The sequence below is a fragment of the Myxocyprinus asiaticus genome, chromosome 18 (assembly GCF_019703515.2).
Source record: "Myxocyprinus asiaticus isolate MX2 ecotype Aquarium Trade chromosome 18, UBuf_Myxa_2, whole genome shotgun sequence".
Lineage (NCBI taxonomy): Eukaryota > Metazoa > Chordata > Actinopteri > Cypriniformes > Catostomidae > Myxocyprinus > Myxocyprinus asiaticus.
The window spans coordinates 41,767,280-41,787,652 of record NC_059361.1 but is presented as its reverse complement, the minus strand read 5'-3'; the positions used below and the strand labels follow the sequence as shown (position 1 = coordinate 41,787,652).

Here is a 20,373-nt window from a genome sequence, read left to right as displayed (position 1 = left end):
CTGCTCTGGAGAAAAACCTGAGAAGCAGAAGACTTAAGCAAAAGTCTAATTTTCCATTTCCATTTCAGGAGAATAACTGAGATTTGTGATATTGGTAACACTTTACGTTAATGGCCTTTTTGTAAAGGACTTATAAAGGGGTAGATTAATAAGTCTAATAAGTCATTTAAAAAGGCATTATAAATCATTGATATGCAGTTATAACAATATGCATCAAAAGGGTGACTTTTGTGCAATGCTTGCCAAATAATGAGCCAGTTTACCTCACATGTTATAAATGCTTAATAACATGTAATCAACATTAGTAACCTGGACAAATCTGAGAAGCAGAAGACTTAAGAAAAATCTCAATTTCCATTTCATGAGAAATAACTGAGATTTGTGATTTTGGTAACACTTTACATTAATGTTCCTTTTATTAAGGGCTTTTAAAGACATTAATCAGTAGCGGTTTTAACCGCCACGCAAACCACAAAATTGCGTGGGGCCCCAGACGTCAGAGGGGACCCCCCCTGGTAGGAAAACTCTGCAAACCGCAGAGATGTTCTGGGTACAGGCGCAAATTCGCTGTTGTCATCGCTCTTAGAGCAGTTCACGTGAGAGGTCCACCGAGTTCGGGTCAGTTTTTCAAGTAGGACTTTGGGTTTGGGTTTGTAATTTATGAAAAAAAATACAGGACTTCCGAACTTGTTTCGCCCATGGGTTACTGGCCGTTCACACCGAACGAATTTTTGCCTATGTCTGCTATGTTTTCCTATTGTTTTCCTATGTAAATGTGCTGGACAAACGTCCTTGACTGCTGCACCGCGTCTCGCTGTTTCTTCAGTGTCTTACAGGACCGGCACATTTTTAGACACTGTGTCAAGTTAAAAAGAACTTCAGGTCTCAAAAACGCATGTTGAGACACCTGGTTCTGTTTCAGTCATTGCGCTGCGTCTTGATTGTTTTTAGCACAGGTGTCACATAGATTTAATATTTTGAACAAGTTCAGGTTGCATAGAGGTGACTGTTACGATGCTTAACATTATTCCAGATTATACTGCACCAAGCAAATTTCAGTGCTTGATAAACAGCAATGTTTTTTTCCTTCTGCTCTAGTGTGCTGAGGGGCCGTCGTGCCTTGAATGTTTGCTGTTACAGTTACGAATGTCGCCTACGATGCTTACATAAAATACAGCCTTTTGCAACATGATGAACAATACACTACAACATTAGAATATAAGCTCCAGGTGAAAGTAAATAAGACAGAAATATATTACTATTGTATACAACAAATCCTCAAAGTAATAATAATAATACTGTATCATACTGTATTATAATGAAAAACTGGACAACAATGAATAATTGTTTGGTTATAATAATAATAAATAACAACTGAAATCCAAAATGTTAGTGAGTGAAGTAGGTTTTGTACACCCTGTTCATAAAAAGTATTTTGTAAAAATATATGTAGGTAAATATTGCTTTTTTATCACTGTATTGTCCAGAAAAACTGGAAAACATGCATTCATTATCTTGAACTAGAATTTAATTTCTTTAAACATTGTGAATGTACTTGGCTACAATGGCTGATAGGATGAATTTAAAATTATGATTTAAAATCAATTTTATGTGATTTTTTAAGCAACATTTTCTAAATGGGTCCCCAGGATGGTCAGTTGATTGGGGCCTCAGACATCATAAAACCGCCCTGACATTAATGGCTAATAAGTCATTTACAAAGAACTACAAATCGTTTATATGCAGTCATAACAACATGCAAAGAAAGGGTGACTTTTGTGCAATGCTTGCCTAATAATGAGCCATTTTACCTCACGTTATAAATGCTTAATAGCACTTATTCAACATTATTAACCCATGAAAATGTACCTTAATGTAAAGTGGACACGTATGATTTTTTAAGGAGTAGCCAACATTGGCCAACAAGTATGAATAATTGTATTATTAAAATGCTTACTGTTTGTCAAGTATAGCATGAAAGTTGCCCTTTTATATTCATCCTGTTATAACTGCATTTAATTCATTTATAATGTCTTTATAAATGACTAATTACTCATTAATAAACACCTTTATTAACCCTTAACAAAGGGAACTTTAATGTAAAGTTTTTCCATGATTTTTCTTTCGTTTTCCTATTTCGATTTTTCTTCTTTGTTAAAAAACTGCTCTACCTGCAATGTTTCATTCGTTTTCTAGCAAATTTATGTCACATTATTATCATTGCTGTAATTAATGCAAAAAATAAGTGTGTTTACTCATATGCATATATGCAATCAATGCCACGCACTTCCACAGTTATGTCCATATAAGCATGTTTATATGCATGAGTGTGTGTTTATATCTTGTCATACATTACAAATAGCTCACAGCAAGGGATGAGATTCTGTCTTCACTAATGAAGGTTATATAAATAGAGAGCTATACTCTGCTGTTGTCAATACGACAATACATGGCAGTCAGATTGCTTTGAAACATCTTTAATCCCTTTCCAGCAGACACTGGGAGCATTGGAGGACCATACTTACTCTCCTGAGGACATGCTGATGAGTCCTGTTCAAAATATCCCAGTCACTCGCAATGCTGAGGACATGCAGAAAACAGCCATGTTGCCGAAAATATTGACCGCTTTATGGTAATCTATCTATCTATCTATCTGTCTATCTGTCTATCTATCTATCTATCTTTTTTTAAGTGTCTTCATCATTGCTAGATTAAGTGCAATTTTGTTGCTGTTTCAATACTGCAGTATAATTCGGTCAATAAAATGTATCTGTTACCACAATTGTTCCCAATGAAACATATCAGTCCAGGAAGTTATGTACTGTAAATGTTCTTCAACAGGTCCAGTGCCCGTAAGGCTGGACTGAGCTGCTAAATTAAGTCTCTGTACAGCTCAGGCACTGAGCTGCCTCCTGTTAATTAAATATTAATGATGAAAGATTATCACGGCCAAAGCCCAATTTATCAGCAAGCTATGGTCTGCTCGGAAACCACATTGTGGTTCAGATACAGCACTGGTATCAGCTCTGTGACCGAATCTGAATAATTCAGATGCTGCTCAGAGCGTGTGTACTATAAATTTACCCTAAAGCCAAACTGGAATGTTACTGCATCAATTCTCAATCCCTACATGCACCATGATTGGAAAACACGTGTGCTGTGGTGGGTACGTGTATTAGTTAAGATGATCAGCAGCATTAAAATAAGACGAATTGGGCACTCAGGTCCAATGGAGTGACCATTGGTTGCCATTTGAACCCTGAGTCAGTGACCCTTGACTCGCCATCTCAATGGCAGATGGCCTTTAACTCCAAGATGAAGCTCAAATGCATGTAACAGTTCAATGTTAGGTTTGTGTTTGTTATTGGGTCTATTGTAGCCCCCCTAGCAGGGGCGGAGCTAGGGGTGGCCAGGGGTGGCCGTGGCCACCATGGACCGAATTGTCATTTTGGTCATTTTTTGTCTTGGGCACAGTTTCCCCTCTGCTTTCTACACCAACAACCAACAACAACTAATGGCATGGATCAAATCATTGGGTGCTTTTGTTGCATTTACCAAACACAATTTAAAAAGATTTTTTAGAGTAAAATACTATCTTTACATTTGTTATTGGATTATAAATCTAGGTTAAAGGCTTGTTCACACTGGCCCAACAAATGTTGGATTTTTTTGGATCAGTGTTATCCCTATTGGTTTTTTTAAGTGTAATATTAATATCTAATTTCTCTTTCATGTAATAAAGAAACTGTTTAGGTAAAAAGACAGTATGTAACTACTAGAGCCCTAAAAGGGATCTCAAATGACTACAGCCTATAGGGCAGAGAATCACATCAGGAAAATTATTCATGTGTTTATAAGTTATGATTTTTTTTTTCTTAACAAATAATTAAAAAAATAAAAAAGTAGTGCCTTTAACATTAAAACAGGACCTCAATTGAAACCAAGGGCGGTGAATTTCCCCCTCAATATTCAGATTTGTGGTCAATCAATATGAGCTTTTAATGGCCGATTCTTAAACTTTTTACTTTTTGGAGTAATCTTGATCATTTTGTTACATTCTCTAATTTTATTGCATTTTATTGCATTGCATTATAACACATTTTACTGAGCTGTTTGTTTATTTATTTCTATCTTAATGAATCAGCAGACGGTAAATTGCAGATTTAAAAAAAATACAGGTTACTGTATTATATATAATTCTTTAAAAAATAAACAGTTTATTATTGTGGGTTCTTGTCCACGTGCAGTGACATACAGTATGCTAATATTTTTGCATTTTCTCACTTCTTTTCTATGCAACGGCACTCATTATAAAATGTATTACTTTTATAGGATTTCAGATCAAATTCATTTGATTTTAAAACACGTTCTGCTGTGGTCATATTCTAAAGCATAGCCTATTGATTCGTTTTAATCAACATTTTATGCTCTCTCCACTCTCTCTCTCTCTCTCTAATTGATCAGTATACGATGATATATTTATATATTTGTCATATAATATAACAGTTTATTCCAAATATTTGGTTATTAAAACATTTGTACAATGTTATGTTTAGAGAAATGTGCTTGAAGAGGGCCGCGCGCTTGTGTGTGAGGGAGAGCGGCGAGTGCGCAGATCACAGATCGAACATTTCGATTGTTACTGAAATAATTTGCATACTGATTCCCTTTCAGCTCGCGCCGGATCCATAACTGCTCGCGCGGCTATTCAAATGCAGGCGCATCTCTAAATGCACGGATAAGACAGAATAAAGAGCCGCGAGACAAGCAAACAACGCCGACCGAAACGGAGTTTTTGCCCGTGGATGCTGTGATTTGATCATGGAAATGGTGGAAACCCGATTATCTTGCTGCTGGACGAGAGCCTCCGGATGGATGCACGAAGCGCTTTAACTACGGATCATACTGAACATATGTGCGCATCACATCAAACGATTACTTTCCATGCAAAACTGTGGATAACAGATAAAAACGTGCAGGTACATGTTTGTGCACGCTTCGGCAATGAGAATATCTTTGGCGATGGGACTGAAATCCTGTTAGAAAGAGCGCAATGTGTCGGTAAGCATGGAAGGTGCGTGAGTGCGCGCGTGCGTGTGTGTGTATAGTGCAAGGAATCACTGCACGATGAGTGTATATGTTGTTTTACTGAATGCAGTGACATTTGGTGTCCTGCAGAGTTTATTGAACTTGAAAATAAGGTTTAAATCTGAGGTCACTCACTCTTGTACGTATAAAGCTGTTATAACGCTGTAATTACTGTATATGCTATGCCATATTTCCCACAAACCTGATTCGAAATCATCATACATGATCATACATGTTCTTCACAACATTCATGCACTGCATTTTCTTATGTGGAATGGGTGTGTATGGAATGTGGCATATTTCTATTTTGATATTTGCACATTAGTGTGGATTAGGCAGAGTTTGTGTTTCATTATAATTAGATCAAAACAGCATGATAATGCGCCGTCAAAAATATCTGACGCCCCGGGTCACTGAATGTCACCTGTTATCCTCATTAATTATGGTGATTAGGTTAAAACACGTGTTTTTATGTATCTAAATAGATTCAGGGCTGCACTTCCCCGCCCATTTTACACCACACACAGAAATCGTGTTGCTTCTGACCTCACTGTCAGTTTTAGAGAGTTCACTGGAAACTAATGAACAAGAAAACGGGCACGGGGGATGTCATGAAAGGTGCATGTATTCAAAACAGAATTTTGCTGCAGAATGACCATACAACAACATTATATATAGAATAAGGCAGTGTTAGTGTTCTTAAATGTTAATATGTTAAAGAGTCACATTTTAGAATATCTGAAAATACCAAGCTATCTAAATAGAGACATCCCATAGACTTCTATTGTTTTAAATAATGTTAATCATAATAACTACAGACTAACTCCAACCCTAAAATAAAACTTTAGATGTTTTATTTTTATTTCTGAATCATTTTTACTTATTTAAAAGAAAGGTTATTTCCAGATTTAGCTAACTTCTGGGGACAAATTGTGTTCCTGAAGGAAACATACACGTATTTATGCTCAGATAATAGAAACTTGTTGCATCAGCTGTGATGTTGAGTCAAAGTGACAACTTTTTCCATAATCATGAAACATCATTTCTGGTGGTTGGAATGGATAATTATGCGCCAGGTGCACAGGCCCGTGTTGAGTAGCTTGAATAAATTGAATACATTGGTTAAAGATATTAGCAGGATTACAGTTGTCCAGTTGTCAGTCATTTGTACAATAATTGAATCTTCTTTGTTATTTACTGTTCAATAACGCACCGGCCCAAATGGAGTCCTGAGACCGAAAATAAGAAACACAACAATGTCAGGTGTTTTCGGACTATTTGGCTTTTTAAAATCAAGCGACTTTCATCACTGCTTTGCACAAAATTGGACCACGTTTTTATTTATTGTGTGCATTACAAAACGTGTGCTAATTTAATCTATTTATTCATGCAATAAATCCACTTCCTATGTAGGCTACCGGAGGAAACACTTGAAGTTGGGATAAACACTTTCTAAAAATTCGATTTATTGATTCCATAGAAATGGAAATGAAAAAATGTGCTATTGAATTTATTACAGCTTTGGTGGACACAGTTTCGAATGATCTCCTACTGATCCTCTTAAAACGATCAGTTATTACGTTCAGTTACTTATTTCATCCCAAAGTGTTGCTGTAATTGTATCTTTTCACTCCACTTTCAACTGAAAGAAATTGATCCGCTAATGTAATCCACTATCGATTGTTGCATATTTCAATCATCCCCTGCACTGAAAGCGTTGAGACCCGGGAGTCTTACAGATAACAATAATCTATATTTCTGGGACAATCTCAGAGGCCTTGTTCTGAGGTATACGATTCATTCGTTTCCATTCAGTTTGCCTTTATAATGACGGGTCTCATACATGGTAAAAACAATAGTCATAAAGGTTAAGAGTCGCGTATGAGAATTATTAAATACCATACCTACATGATTTGTGAAAGTTTGTTCTCTTTTAACGTAACTCTCCACTGTTCACACGAAATAATTAATAAACTAAATGATAATAATAATAACAATAATAAAGAGCTAATAATAATTATAGTAATACTAATGAAATTTCACCTTAAAAGTATATTGAACGATTTATTTAAATAGCATTATTTCGCATTTTAACTAAAAACAAAATAATGGTTTACAATGTTTTGCAATTGTGAAAGTTTTTCTGCGCAATTAAAAAATAAATTACACAATGCTGATATAGTTTACAGAATAGAAAAGAACATGTGATGTCAACCAGCTTCAATATTTTTAGTGCTTTGTAAATTATGATGACTATAAAAGTGATTATATAGAGACTTAAAAACATTACAATTTGTGTAGCTAAAGTCCCCTTGCCTATTTTTTTTTTTTTTTTTTTTTTTTTATCGCACTAATATAAGCGCATAGGCATAACGTAAACATTCCAGTTGTTGACTGATATTTGAAAATTCGTTTAATTCTGTTATTTCCAAATTAGCGTCAATTTGCGGTGGTAACATTTGACTCTGTATTGATCTGCGCTGTTATTTGTTTCATATAATGGCATATTGCAGTGCTTCAGGTTTGCCTTTGATTCATATTTAAAGTAAAGTGGCTCTAAAACCGTCGCAAATAAAAACACAGGCGCCCAATTAACGATTTGAGGGAAAGTTCAGCAGCAGAAGTCTTTAAATAATTGAATATTCTTTGAGAGTGAGTGCATCTACCCCATTAAGAAATGTTAAACGGAGAATCTGTTTTATAATCAATATTTGCTTCATTGCCACTGCCTTATGAGTTAATGAGGTAAATCCCACTGAAAAAATATTAATAGAGCTTGTTTTGGACATTTTAATGACGAATTCTTTATATATATATATATATATATATATGTATATATATATATATATATATATATATATATTTTTTTTTTTTTTTTTGTTTTTTTTTACAGACCCGTAAAACAGCCTGGGCTATATATTTTTTTTAACGTATTTGACTGTTTCTTTGTTAAAAATATTATATTTCACTTATCATTAATAAAAAACATATTATTGATAATGTTATTAATAGGCTATGAGAGGTTTTAAAGTCATTTTAAAGACATTAATTTTATCTTGTAATATTAGCTAATCTTGTTGTCACCATTACTGTACAACAGAGGCAAAGAGAGATGCTTAAGTACTAGACCTCAACAGAAAGACCCTACATCACCCCACTCACACACACACACACACACACACACACACACACACACACACACACACACACACACACACACACACACACACACACAGCTGAACACGTCACGGAGACACGAGTGCGAATGAAAAATATCGATCACTATGAGAATGTGCGCTGATGTGGCTTGCTACTAAATTTCGTGCTTGAATACGATCTTTCATCAAATGAATGGTCGATGGTGCTCATGCAAAGTCTGCGGCCTGCACTGTATATACTGTTGTTTATGTGAAAATAAATCAGGTCGTGTGCCAGACAGTTTGTTACCACTGTGAATTCCCAATGAGTGGTAAAATATTGTTAACGTTTTTTTAATATGTTTTTCTAAATTTACATTTGTTAAATGTTTATGTCGACACAATTTTGAGTGACTATAATTGTGGTTTCTTTCACCTCAGTAGTTTATTATTATTATTATTATTATTATTATAACCCTATTGTTGTTATAGCTAATATACTACTGTCGCCACATGTCAGATCCTCATAAACGATCCGAGTTGACTTCTAATTTGTCGCAGTTTAACTTGTTAATTTTCTTAACTCGTTAATCCGGATGGTATTGTTCTTGACCCTGACAGATGTATGTGTTTTGTCACTAAGCAGGTCCCTAATTTACAAGGAAAAGTCTGAAAAAGTTAATCTGTCTCCCTCCCCCCGCAGCTGTCTTGAAGCGTTACCTTTGACATGTCCCCTATATGCGTGCAGGGCGAGCGGGGGCCTCAGGACTGACCGCTGCAAGCTGTTACCCCACCCGGGCGTTTGGACGCTTTCACCGGGCTTCTAACTGTCCACTTATCCCGTTCTTTCGCTTGAGTGGACATGAAACTGACTTTTTGGAGTCGAATTTTATCTATACACAATGTGAAGTCGTGCAAAGTGGTATGCACTGGGGGGGGGGGCCACTATGCTATAAATGTGGTTTATGAGGACATTTCTAGTGTCCCCATAATTCAAATCACTTAAAAAAAAAACATATTAAACGATGTTTTATTGAAAATGTAAAAATGCAGAAAGGTTTCTGTGATGGTTAGGTTTAGGGGTAGGGTTAGGTTTAGGGGATAGAATATATAGTTTGTACAGTATAAAAATCATTATGTCTATGGAGAGTCCTCATAATGACAGCTGCACCAACATGTGTGTGTGTGTGTGTGTGTGTGTGTGTGTGTGTGTCTGCCAGCTTCCAAAAATGTGTTCGTAGGCCTATTTAACATGTTCCAAATATTGCATTTATGTTATTCAAATTGCAAAATTGCAAAATTGCATTGTTGTTCTTTTGTTTTCCTTTGCGGGACAATAACTTATCTTGAAATGGATTTAATTTGTTAATGTTTTCTGTTAAGACGGATTCAACGTCATCTTATTTAGGCATTCAAGCAAGTGTGTTTATAACATTGCTTACTATTTCTCTATATAAACGGGGTTTCCCTCATTCATTTTGAAATGAGTAGCCTACAAAGTGAAGTTCACCCATGAAACGTAATGTGCTGTGTCATTATTCTGATAGGCCACGGAAGCGGGACACACTCCTGATGGCTTGGTTCGTTACTCTTAATAGCACAACAATGGAAACATCTGTCCAGCCTTTCTATTACCAGTCCGTCTGTGCCTGATCCTCAAAACACACTCCAACTCAGCAATATGTATATGCTTTTCTGAAATTAAAAACATATCTTATATTCTACCAGTCGTCAGTGTGGATCATTTCCTTGCTGTCAATTTGATGTCATAAAATGTAGCAGCCTACATTAGGTGTATCTTTACCATAAATGAATATACAAAATGTTTTAGTCTATATTTTCGTGATTATTTGTATATTTTGATATTTTTGTAGTGATATTTGCATGTAAGCATTTCTCAAAGTTTGGGTCAAGAACTAATGTTAATATGTATGCAAATGAATGCATGCAAAGTCCCCCAGGTGAACCCGGAAGTGTGTTTACTGCGCCCATCCTATTAAGGAGGTTCTGCTCAAGGGCTTAGATTTTTCTTCAACATTGGGGGATTGCAGCGAGAAGCATTTACATGTTTCCATTGATCATTGTATAAATATTGGGGTTTATATTTATATTGGGGGGTGGGGGGTACTTACTTTTTTTTACCTACCCCCATCCCCCCAGGAATATACGCCCCTGGTTCTGCTAAACTAATTTCCATTATTTATGCATCATTCACGCTTATGATGAGACTTTAAAATCACATGAATATTAAAACAGGGCACTTTTAAGAAAACCTCCAATTCAACTCCAATCACTGAATATTTGTTGATAAATGCCCTTCTTTTTTATTTATTTCTTTTTTTACATAACGGTTAATGTGAAGTTGATCATGCTATTTATACAGGATAATGGGGTGCAACTTCTTTAATAAGCCAGCGCGTGTCTGCTGGCTGTGCTCGTCATGGGAGGGGACGCGCGCGGTGAGCGCGAATGCGCGTGCGTGTGGCGCAGCACTCTCTGAAGAAAGCGAAACAACAGCAGACATGGCAAGAGATGGCGAGGGACGCGAGCACACTGACACCATGCACTGCTGAAGGGACGGGGGCCTTAACATTTCTCTACCAAAGCGGTTAGAAAAATAACAAAACTTTATAAAATATAGGGGGGAGGGGGAGGGGGGAAGAAAAAATTGAAAAAAAAAAAAAAAAAAAGGCAAGAACAATTACTCGAGGTAAAATAAATAAAAAATAGCTGAACTTTTCTAATGAGAGCACTTCTCTGGACGCGGCTCCGCTATATCAGATAGATGATTTGTCCACACGCCTGCACGTATCATGAACGCCCAGCTGTCCATGGAGAACATTGGAGATCTGCACGGAGTGAGCCATGATTCGGTTCACAGCGCGGCGGATCTGATGACCGGAGACGGCGCTCATCACAGGAGCCATCGGAGCAGTCTGTCAGCCCATGCGCGCTCCATGGGCATGGCGTCGATCCTGGACAGCGGCGACTATCATCATCACCACCGGCCCCCGGAGCACCCCGGGCTCTCCACCCACCTGCACCCGGCCATGAGCATGGCATGCGAGGCTACCCCCGGGATGAGCATGAGCAGCACCTACACCACCCTCACCCCGCTGCAGCCCTTGCCCCCCATTTCCACCGTGTCCGACAAATTCCCCCATCACCACCATCATCACCATCACCACCATCATCACCCGCACCAAAGGCTCCCGGGCAACGTCAGCGGGAGCTTCACCTTGATGAGGGACGATAGGGGTCTGGCCCCGATGAACAACCTCTACTCGCCCTACCACAAGGACATGGCCAGCATGGGGCAGAGCCTGTCGCCCCTTTCGGGGTCCGGACTGAGCGGCATCCACAACTCCCAGCAGGGGCTGCCGCCCTACGCGCACCCCGGGGCGACTATGCCCGCCGAGAAGATGCTCACCCCCAACGGATTCGAGGCGCACCACCCCGCCATGCTGGCCCGACATGGGGAGCAGCACATGAGCGCGTCATCGGCGAGCATGGTGCAGATCAACGGCATCCACCATCACCCTCACGGCCATCTGAACGCCCAGGGCCACGGGCAGGTGCTGGGCTCCACGCGGGAGCAGAGCCACTCCTCCGCGCCGGGATCGCAGCTCAACAACAGCAGCAATTCGGGCCAGATGGAAGAGGTCAATACCAAAGAAGTGGCCCAAAGGATCACCACGGAACTGAAAAGATACAGCATCCCCCAGGCCATCTTCGCGCAGAGGGTGCTGTGCCGCTCGCAGGGGACGCTTTCGGACCTGCTCCGGAACCCTAAGCCCTGGAGCAAGCTTAAGTCCGGCCGGGAGACCTTTCGTAGGATGTGGAAATGGTTGCAGGAGCCTGAGTTCCAGAGAATGTCCGCGCTCAGGCTCGCAGGTGAGAGAACAATAGGTAATACACACTTCTTCTCTTTTCCTAAATGGATCACGCTCATTTCATTCTACAAATCTACTTTTCTACCGAGCTCACTTTTTAAAGCTGTGCAGTTGTATTCGTTTATTTTGTGTCTCTTTGCTTTATATTGATACCTTCAAACTTGCGTTCTCGATGCATAATATTGACCGCCTGGGAAAAGTGATCCCGCGTGGCCATAAATCGTTAGAAATGGGTTTGTTTTGGCTTGCTTGTTTGTTTCGGGCTATTTAAAGATCTTACAACATATACTTACAAATATGGTCCGACAGAAATAGATTGTGATCAGAAATGCGCGTATGGAAAGCATCGGTGGCCACAGTGCCATTGTCTCCATGTGGAAATGGATACAGTACGAGGGTCCCAATGTCCAGTTGTCCATGCGCCACGCTTATGGCCATTATCTAGAAATCTTTCTTTATTCTTAAGTAGATCTGCACGTTACGTTCAAATAGAGTCACGTCTAGAGAATACAATGATCCTTTGAACTGATGTGCGTAAATATGCAGAAAACCGTGTTTGGGGGTTTTGTGCGCCACTGAAATGGGTTTTGAATCCGTGTCGCAGTGTGTTTACGTTTGCAAAAAAAAAAAAAAAAAACATGCTTTTCAGTCCACTGTTTGGGTCTCTTCATCTGTTGTCTAGCTGCAGTGACGTGTTCCCTGTGTAGGTTTTCTTAATTAACTGATGGGGCTCCATTCTTTTGCCTCACGAGTAGATTAGAATCAACTGGCGGGCGGCTTTGGGGGTCAATGATCCTTTTAAATTAGCAGCTAAAGAACAAAGGGTCTCTCTTTTATTTTATTTTTTTCACACACTCAATCATGAATGTCATTACACATATTAGAGTGAGGAATTAATTAATTCATGCATGCAATAAAAAGCTGTAATTAAAGAAAATGCATTAAAATGTACTTTTACTTTTCGTGGCAAAATGTGCATTAAAATTATGAAAAGTGTGCGTGTATATTTTCATTTGCCCTTTATCTGTGTGTTATCTTACGTGTATATTGCTCGTTATTTCACATCCTAAGTAAAAATTCTGTTTTTCAAAATAGACGTTTCGATTGTTGTTATTCATTTCAATGTCAGGGCAAAATGCGAAATTGCAGTGAGGTTTGGCTGAGTTTGTTTTGTTTGGCTCAGATTCAGTATTTGCTATGTAATGCTTATTTTAATTTAATTTTATTTATTTATTTATTTTTGGTGTTATATTTAGTCTAAATAATTTTTAATGGGCCTAAATATTAGAATTTATGTCAGAACATTTCAATGCCCACACGTTTCTGTAAAGAACGGGTTATTTCGTTTTCATATAATGCATTTTAATGTGTTGTGTTTTATCCAGGTTTTCTTTTTGTCATTACCGAAAGGTTTAAAAAAGTTGTTATTTTGCATAATAATAATAATAATAATAATAATAATAATAATTTTTTGATTACATGTCAATTTGATTAAGTTTTCTTTGATTTAGTAAGATTCTTTTCTTATTCCGTTAAATTAGGCTATGTTTTTAAGAGTGAAGTTTGCAGATAGCATGTATATTATTGATTAAGTACATATGGTTGAGGGTATGTGATCGGCCTACTGAGAGGTAAATATAGAATTGGCATATTGATTCTACAAATTCAGTTGCCTTCTCCTTTCCCTTAGTAATGAAAGTAGCTCATTCAGCAGTCAGCACTCTTTCACATCACAGCTCTTTTACACCTCATTTTTGTGTTTCTATCCACTGCGTTTCTCCGTAACTATTTGTTTTTCTTATTTTAACCTATAGTTGCATATGATGAGGATTTGTCATTTTTTAGGAACACACTGAAGTCATCCTTGTATTATTTCATTAGAAAAAGAAACACAAATATAAGATTGTCCTCGTTATCCTCATTAAATCTAAATAGTTCCAGTCATAAAAACTGAGTTTAGTTAAACAATATTGATTAAGATCATTTATTGTTTCTAATAATTTTATTTGTGGAAATAAATTGGCGGTTGAAACTCTAGACACCCTGTAAATAAATTATTGTAATCTTATTATGAATAAATAAATAAAATCCCGTTGGCAATGAATAATTTTTACGTGGCAGACTGTGTAATTTTACATTTAAAGATTTCACGAAAACAGCTGTTAGCATATACAGAGGCTTTTTATTTAAGTCTAGTCTGTTTGTAAACTGCAAGTGTCTAAACTCAAATATGAATGCATTTTCGGTAACACGGATAACTATAATAACTTTATTATACAGTATAATTATATAATGCTTAACAGACAACAAGTGTGCATTCAAACAGAGACTGACATGTATTTTCACATATATTAATATTTTAATATAGGTCTGCATTTATTACTTATCTGTTAGGCTATTATATTATTATATCATGTTATGCAGTGTTATATAGCCTATATACCTAAATAATATATGTTAATGACTACATCAGGTATTATATAGTATAAATTCATAGTCTTCGACCTGATCGAAAGATTGGTTGTGTTTTTCCTCTATGATACATGCTGGTGACACTGTTTGAAATAAGTGACCGTGGGCGCGCCCTCGTGTGCGCGCTTATCTGGCGCCTGTCTAATGATTTGCAGACAAACAGTATATGTGATGATCAATCGTGTTGAAGGATAAAGAGGTTCGCAGTTATTTCCCTGGGATTCCGCGTGGGTCTCGTCACAGTGGCCTTGTGCATGAGCGCATGAAGGTTTTGATTTATGGCACCTGATATCGAGCTCATTTGCTTTTGTTAATTTTTACCCACAGTCTCAAAGAGCCTTCCCTGTGCATAGTTTTTTTTATTTTTATTTTTTTAATTTATTTTTTTTTTAACACGACTAGACAATATTTTAAAGGCTTATCGAAGGCTATTACAGAAACGACAAAAAGAGAGAAAGCTGTGATAATTTAGAATGAAATAAATTGCAATTATATATATATATATATATATATATATATATATATATATATATATATATATATACACTACATATATACACATGTATAGTCAATACATTCGAGCAATAGATATTTAAATGAGAGTGTGCCTTGTGTTTGCAGAAGACAAAATATTGTGCAAAACTTACCATAGAATGAGCCAGAGGGAAAGTGTGGTGCAGAATTGTCATTTAACCTACAAAATAATACCATGTTCAGGTTTGTATGTTGAAGGAAGCAGACTGTAGTCGCCCTCTGGCGGTTTCCTCAGTAACGGTTACGCAACCCACTAGGATTATAAAACACACAAAGAGCTGAAGAAAAATCAGTATGCTATACTTTCTGATAATATATATATATATATTTACTGACAGCCAGTTCAAGATTGGATTGGTTGCAGTAGTGCTTAATAATGCTTGTGTCTTGATTTAAGCACCAAGGACAGTTCCACTAACTGCAAAAGTACCATTAGCTCCTGCATTCAAATGTCAATGCAAACCCAAATGATCGGTTTTGTTATTGGGTTTTTTACTGATTTGCGTGAATAACCATTTTTATCATCAAAAAACCCACTCACATCGTCTCATGATAGATGAGTTTGCTTCAGAATGTTTACCATCATGTCATTTCATATATGTTTGGCAAAGATTTGGGTATTTTATGACTAACTTCTGCATGTCAACCGTTTGTTCTTTCAGCGTGCAAGAGAAAGGAGCAGGAGCACGGTAAAGGTGAGCGGGGGAGCCTCTCCAAGAAACCCCGGCTGGTCTTCACTGATGTCCAGCGTCGGACTTTACATGCAATATTCAAAGAAAACAAGCGTCCGCCCAAAGAGTTACAAATCACCATCTCTCAGCAGCTGGGCCTGGAGCTCACCACTGTCAGCAACTTCTTCATGAACGCGCGTCGACGGAGCCTCGATAAGTGGCTGGATGACGGCAGCTCCAACTCAGCCAACTCCTCCTCCTCCAGCACTTGTACCAAAGCATGATGGAGTAACGGCTGCATAATGGGAAAAAACTTCGGTGGAAAAGCTTTAAACAAAGAAAACTTAACAAAAGACAATTTTAGACAGCGATTTGCCCTTAAAACTTGTACATTACCGATATTTATAATATCCAAAGAAAACACCAAAGACTGCTTTGACCGCCATTTTGGACTTTGTTCGTTCGTTTATGTCTGACATACTACAACAAAGAGCAATTACACTCCAATCACTGGTCATGCGCCCATCTTAACACACTTGCTTTTTTTTTTTATATGAACGGTTGCTTTCAAGGACTTTTTCTCGTCAATGATTGAACATTATCTCAAACCTGGAGTGATTGTAATGAACGCTGATGTCAGATTCTGTGACCACTGTCTGAAAACTTGACCCGCGAGTGTAATGCCTGACGTCACATGCTCATCTGTGCGTTTTCAGACACCAAACATAATCAGGTGGTGTAGAATCTAGACAATGGTTGGCCTCAATTTCATCCTCAGGGTAGTGCTTTCTTCCTAATTGTTGGAAAAGTTACATAAGAGCCCAAAAATACATGTGCACTTGCCATCTTCACCTCTTATCAATCACAGATGGTAAAACCAAAGACACACATGTATTTTGTTATTTAAATCAGGCCAAACTATGTTGATTCCCTCTCATCAGGGCCCCTTTGACTGTTTAAATCAGGTGACTCAGTAAACGTATAATCCAATCTGGTCATATAAACAGTAAGTACTTTAGCCATTCAACTTTAGTCATCTCCTAATTGTTCTAAAACAAATATGCCTCTGTGAGGACACAGCTCTGCCCGCAACCCATTCCTGCCTCAGCCCTTTCTTGTGATTATTTCAAGGAGATTTTTGCTAGCTTTAACCTGCCTTTTTTACCTGTACAATATTTTAAATTTTTCAAAGCCAGTGGCTGAAAACCAAAGATGAATTTATACTTACTAGCACCTGTCACCCTTTCGTATCCATGTCCATCAAAAAAAACAAAAAAAAAAAACACATATTATTTGAATGGGTTTGCCAAAGATACTAATGCATGACATAACTAAACACTTGGATTTGTCATTTATCACAGCTGTTAGTTATGTCTTGAGCACAATTCTATGAACATTAAAGGTGCTGTAAGCAGTGTTGGGTGTAATTTGATAACAAAGTAATTCCTTATGGAATCTAGTTGCTTTTAGTCAGAAAGTAGTGGAACACATTACATTTAAAAAAATATTTAATCAGATTACAGTTACTGACTTTCAAAGAAGGTAATTACTTGGGTAACAATATTATTTATGTATAATACATTTAAAATATTAATTCATATGTTCATATGTACATCTGTTTGCATTATGTGAGCTGAAGGGTGTACGACAACGAACAAGAAATATCGACACTATTTTGAAGTCATTGATTGGAAAAGCAAAAACACTTCTGGGAAAAGTGTTTTAGAATGTAACAAAAGTAATTAGTAATGTGATTACTTTTAGATGAAGTAATCTGTGAAAGTAATCTGATTACATTTTTAGGAAAGTAAGTAGTAATTTATAGTGGGTTACCTAGTCATTTATTCAACACGTTCATGGCTGGGTCAAGGGGTGGGGTGGGGGTGCATTGACGTCCCTCAGAAACTTCTGACATCTGCCCCCCCCCCCCCCCCCCACCGCTAGGCAACAAGCAATTTTAGCAGATTTGCTACCTTCCGCCAAACTTAATTAGATGCCGCCAAATTGGACCGCCTCCTTGGGTTCGACCACGCCCCCTCTCTCCGAAACCCCGCCTTCAAAACACATGTCAGCAAACCTTGATGCTTACAGTACCTTATAAATGTCACATTTAGAGGAAGCCGGTTGAATTTCAGATTGTTTTGTCTTGGATTCGGTTTGAATTGTTTCACAGCATATATTTTCGATTGCATATTACCAAGTTTCTCACCATGAGCTGCTCATTTACTTCTCCTTCAATGTTAATGGACAGAAAACAGCTTGAATGACTTGTCACTGTCAGCATGGTCTCTTAAAAACATAAGCCAAAGGCCATCATATGAGAAAGTCTATTTCTTTGCATAATGTATAATTTTCACTGTAGTGTCCCCATCTAGGCCCCAAACCCTGTTCGATAGAAGGGAAGCACATTCTATGCATTTCACAACTAGGAAGAAAGCATTATAGAGAATGTGATCCTGAAGCAGGATAATGCGTTCGTTTCATAGACACTCACTCAGACTCACAAGATATCTGGCCTTGTTGTCTCTTGTGGTGTGGTTTAGCTTTAAAACATATATTTGGTATTTACGACTATTACAACATCGAAGCATATATAAAAGAGCGCTGCTTCCTCGTGTAGAAAAGAAGGAAAAAAATTTACAAAAACATGTTAAGACCTGCTGATATTTATAGTGTGAACCAAAGATGCTACCTCAGTCCGTTTCCATTCGTGATTTCTATCAAAGTAATGATACCAAAGAATACCAAAGATTTGTTCTCTTTGCACGGCCTAAATGAATGAAATGGTGGATGAATAGATGGCGTGTTTTCCAGCCCCCCATTCCCTTTCCCTCTCTCCTCCTCTCCTTCGCTCTCTCTAGAACTCATCTGTGCTCGTATAACAACGCCCTCGGCAGACATGTGTTAAATTCACAGGACGAGTGCCTTGCTTGAACCAAAGTGTTAAACCGCCGTTGACCTCTCAACTCCCACCTTTTAACTCTCTGAATACCTCAGCCTGTGGAAGGGCCACTGACGAAGAAAACAAGGAGTTTTTCTTCTCTCTCACCGTGGTGCTTTTGCCAGCACGACCATACAATGAAAACAGACCAAAGGAATTTCTCTTGCTTTGACCACTTCTTTTGCTGACAAACCAAAGCTCCACCCCACCAAATCTGCCACCTCTAGCCCCGCCCTCTCATCATATGTGGGTGTGTCCACCGATTAGGCCGTGCATGTCTTTACCGATATCTCGGAATACCTCATATTAATACATTTTCACAGTTCTGTTGTATAGAGAGTTTATGTGATTAAGGCAGAACTGAACTAGTTTGGTAATGGTTGATGTTACGTGGGGGGGGGGGGGGGGGGGGGGTGAGCTTTATGAGTATTTGTTTTGACGGTTTTAGCTAAAGTGTTTCGTTTTGGTCACCAAAGGCAGGTTTCGGTGATTCCGTGAAACTTGCAGGAATGAAAAGAGAAGCTTATTTTTGATCAAGCCTTGTGTTATTCCAATACTCTTAAGGATGTTTGACTATTCTTTTTTACAGGGTAAAACCAACTGCTGTGATACTGTCTTTACGTTCACTTTCCTCTGCTACCGTGTTGTAATTCCCATTAATTTAATTGCATTTTTTTATTGCTTAACCTCTGTTTTAATTTATGTATTTGTAATTAAATATAGTTTTGTACATAGTAGGTTATTTGTCTGTTGAAAAAACAAACAAAACAAAAAAATGGACATTCATTTTAGTTACAGCCATATGTCTGAACTGAAGTGTAGATATATCGATGAATTTCCATTCCTCTGTGTTTGTGTGTTAGTTGGCACTTTGGCCCATGTACTAAAACACTGGCAGAGATCCAAATGGTCCGCCCATTCTCTGTCGCAGCGCAGACGGAACGAAGCAGCGTGATGTTTTTAATTTACTTTTATTTAAATGTTTTCAATAATTTTGTCTTTTGTATTTCAAATCATTGTTTTATTGGTATTGCTGCACATCCAAAGATTGGGGGGGGGTCGTTTCTCTGACAGGAGAGAAAGTAGTATAATTTTTGCAAAAGCACTGGCGTTTGTGAGGTCATTTGCTGTCTGGATAGGTATGAACCAGTAGAGGGCAGTATTTGGGGCATTTACTGCAAAATGGTACAATCGTAGACTTTTCTGGACAGAGTGCTGAAAGTTCTGCTCACTTTGCTGGGTCATATACAGTGTGGGTGGAGTCTAGGCGGGGCAGCGGGTCTGCCGTGGGCGGGGCCACATCGCTGGGTCAGTTTTTAATTGATGTGGCACCACAGCCTAGTGCCATCTGATATCTGTCAATTTTGGTGCGAACTTGTGTACTGACAATGAGCAAAGTCTAATAAATCTGCAAAGAAAAAACAGGAATCGGTGTGTGAATGTATGGTGAGGTTGAAAGTGTGAATATTCTGTAAAGTTTGTCATGTCTTCGCCACTAGAGGTAGCTAAAAGAATTGCAAACAAAATGGCTAGCAGACTCCTCTTATTTTCTGTATCCGTTGAATTCCTGAATAACCTACTAAATTTGCAAAAATATGCTGTATACAACATGCAATGTGCTTGACTTGTCCTTCCAT

The 20,373-nt window shown here is 38.0% G+C and overlaps 1 protein-coding gene across 2 annotated transcripts; it reads left to right on the top strand.

Moving 5' to 3' along the window:
* Positions 1–10,861: 10,861 nt before the first annotated feature.
* On the top strand, positions 10,862–19,110 carry LOC127456107 (hepatocyte nuclear factor 6-like). Of its 2 annotated transcripts, none has more exons than XM_051724440.1 (2): positions 10,862–12,119; positions 15,787–19,110. In XM_051724440.1, exons 1-2 carry the CDS (start codon positions 11,039–11,041, stop codon positions 16,077–16,079), a joined length of 1,374 nt encoding a protein of 457 aa, XP_051580400.1. In that variant the 5' UTR covers positions 10,862–11,038; the 3' UTR covers positions 16,080–19,110. The 2 variants fall into 2 exon arrangements, with proteins under 2 accessions (XP_051580400.1, XP_051580399.1); XM_051724439.1 differs by having other exon boundaries at positions 10,862–12,134.
* Positions 19,111–20,373: the final 1,263 nt, after the last annotated feature.

Coding starts and splice junctions, on each gene's coding strand:
- LOC127456107 (XM_051724439.1), top strand. CDS start 11,039: ATGAACGCCCAGCTGTCCATGGAGAACATTGGAGATCTGCACGGAGTG. Junction 12,135..15,786: donor CGCAGGTGAGAGAACAATAG/GTAATACACACT, acceptor TTGTTCTTTCAG/CGTGCAAGAGAAAGGAGCAG.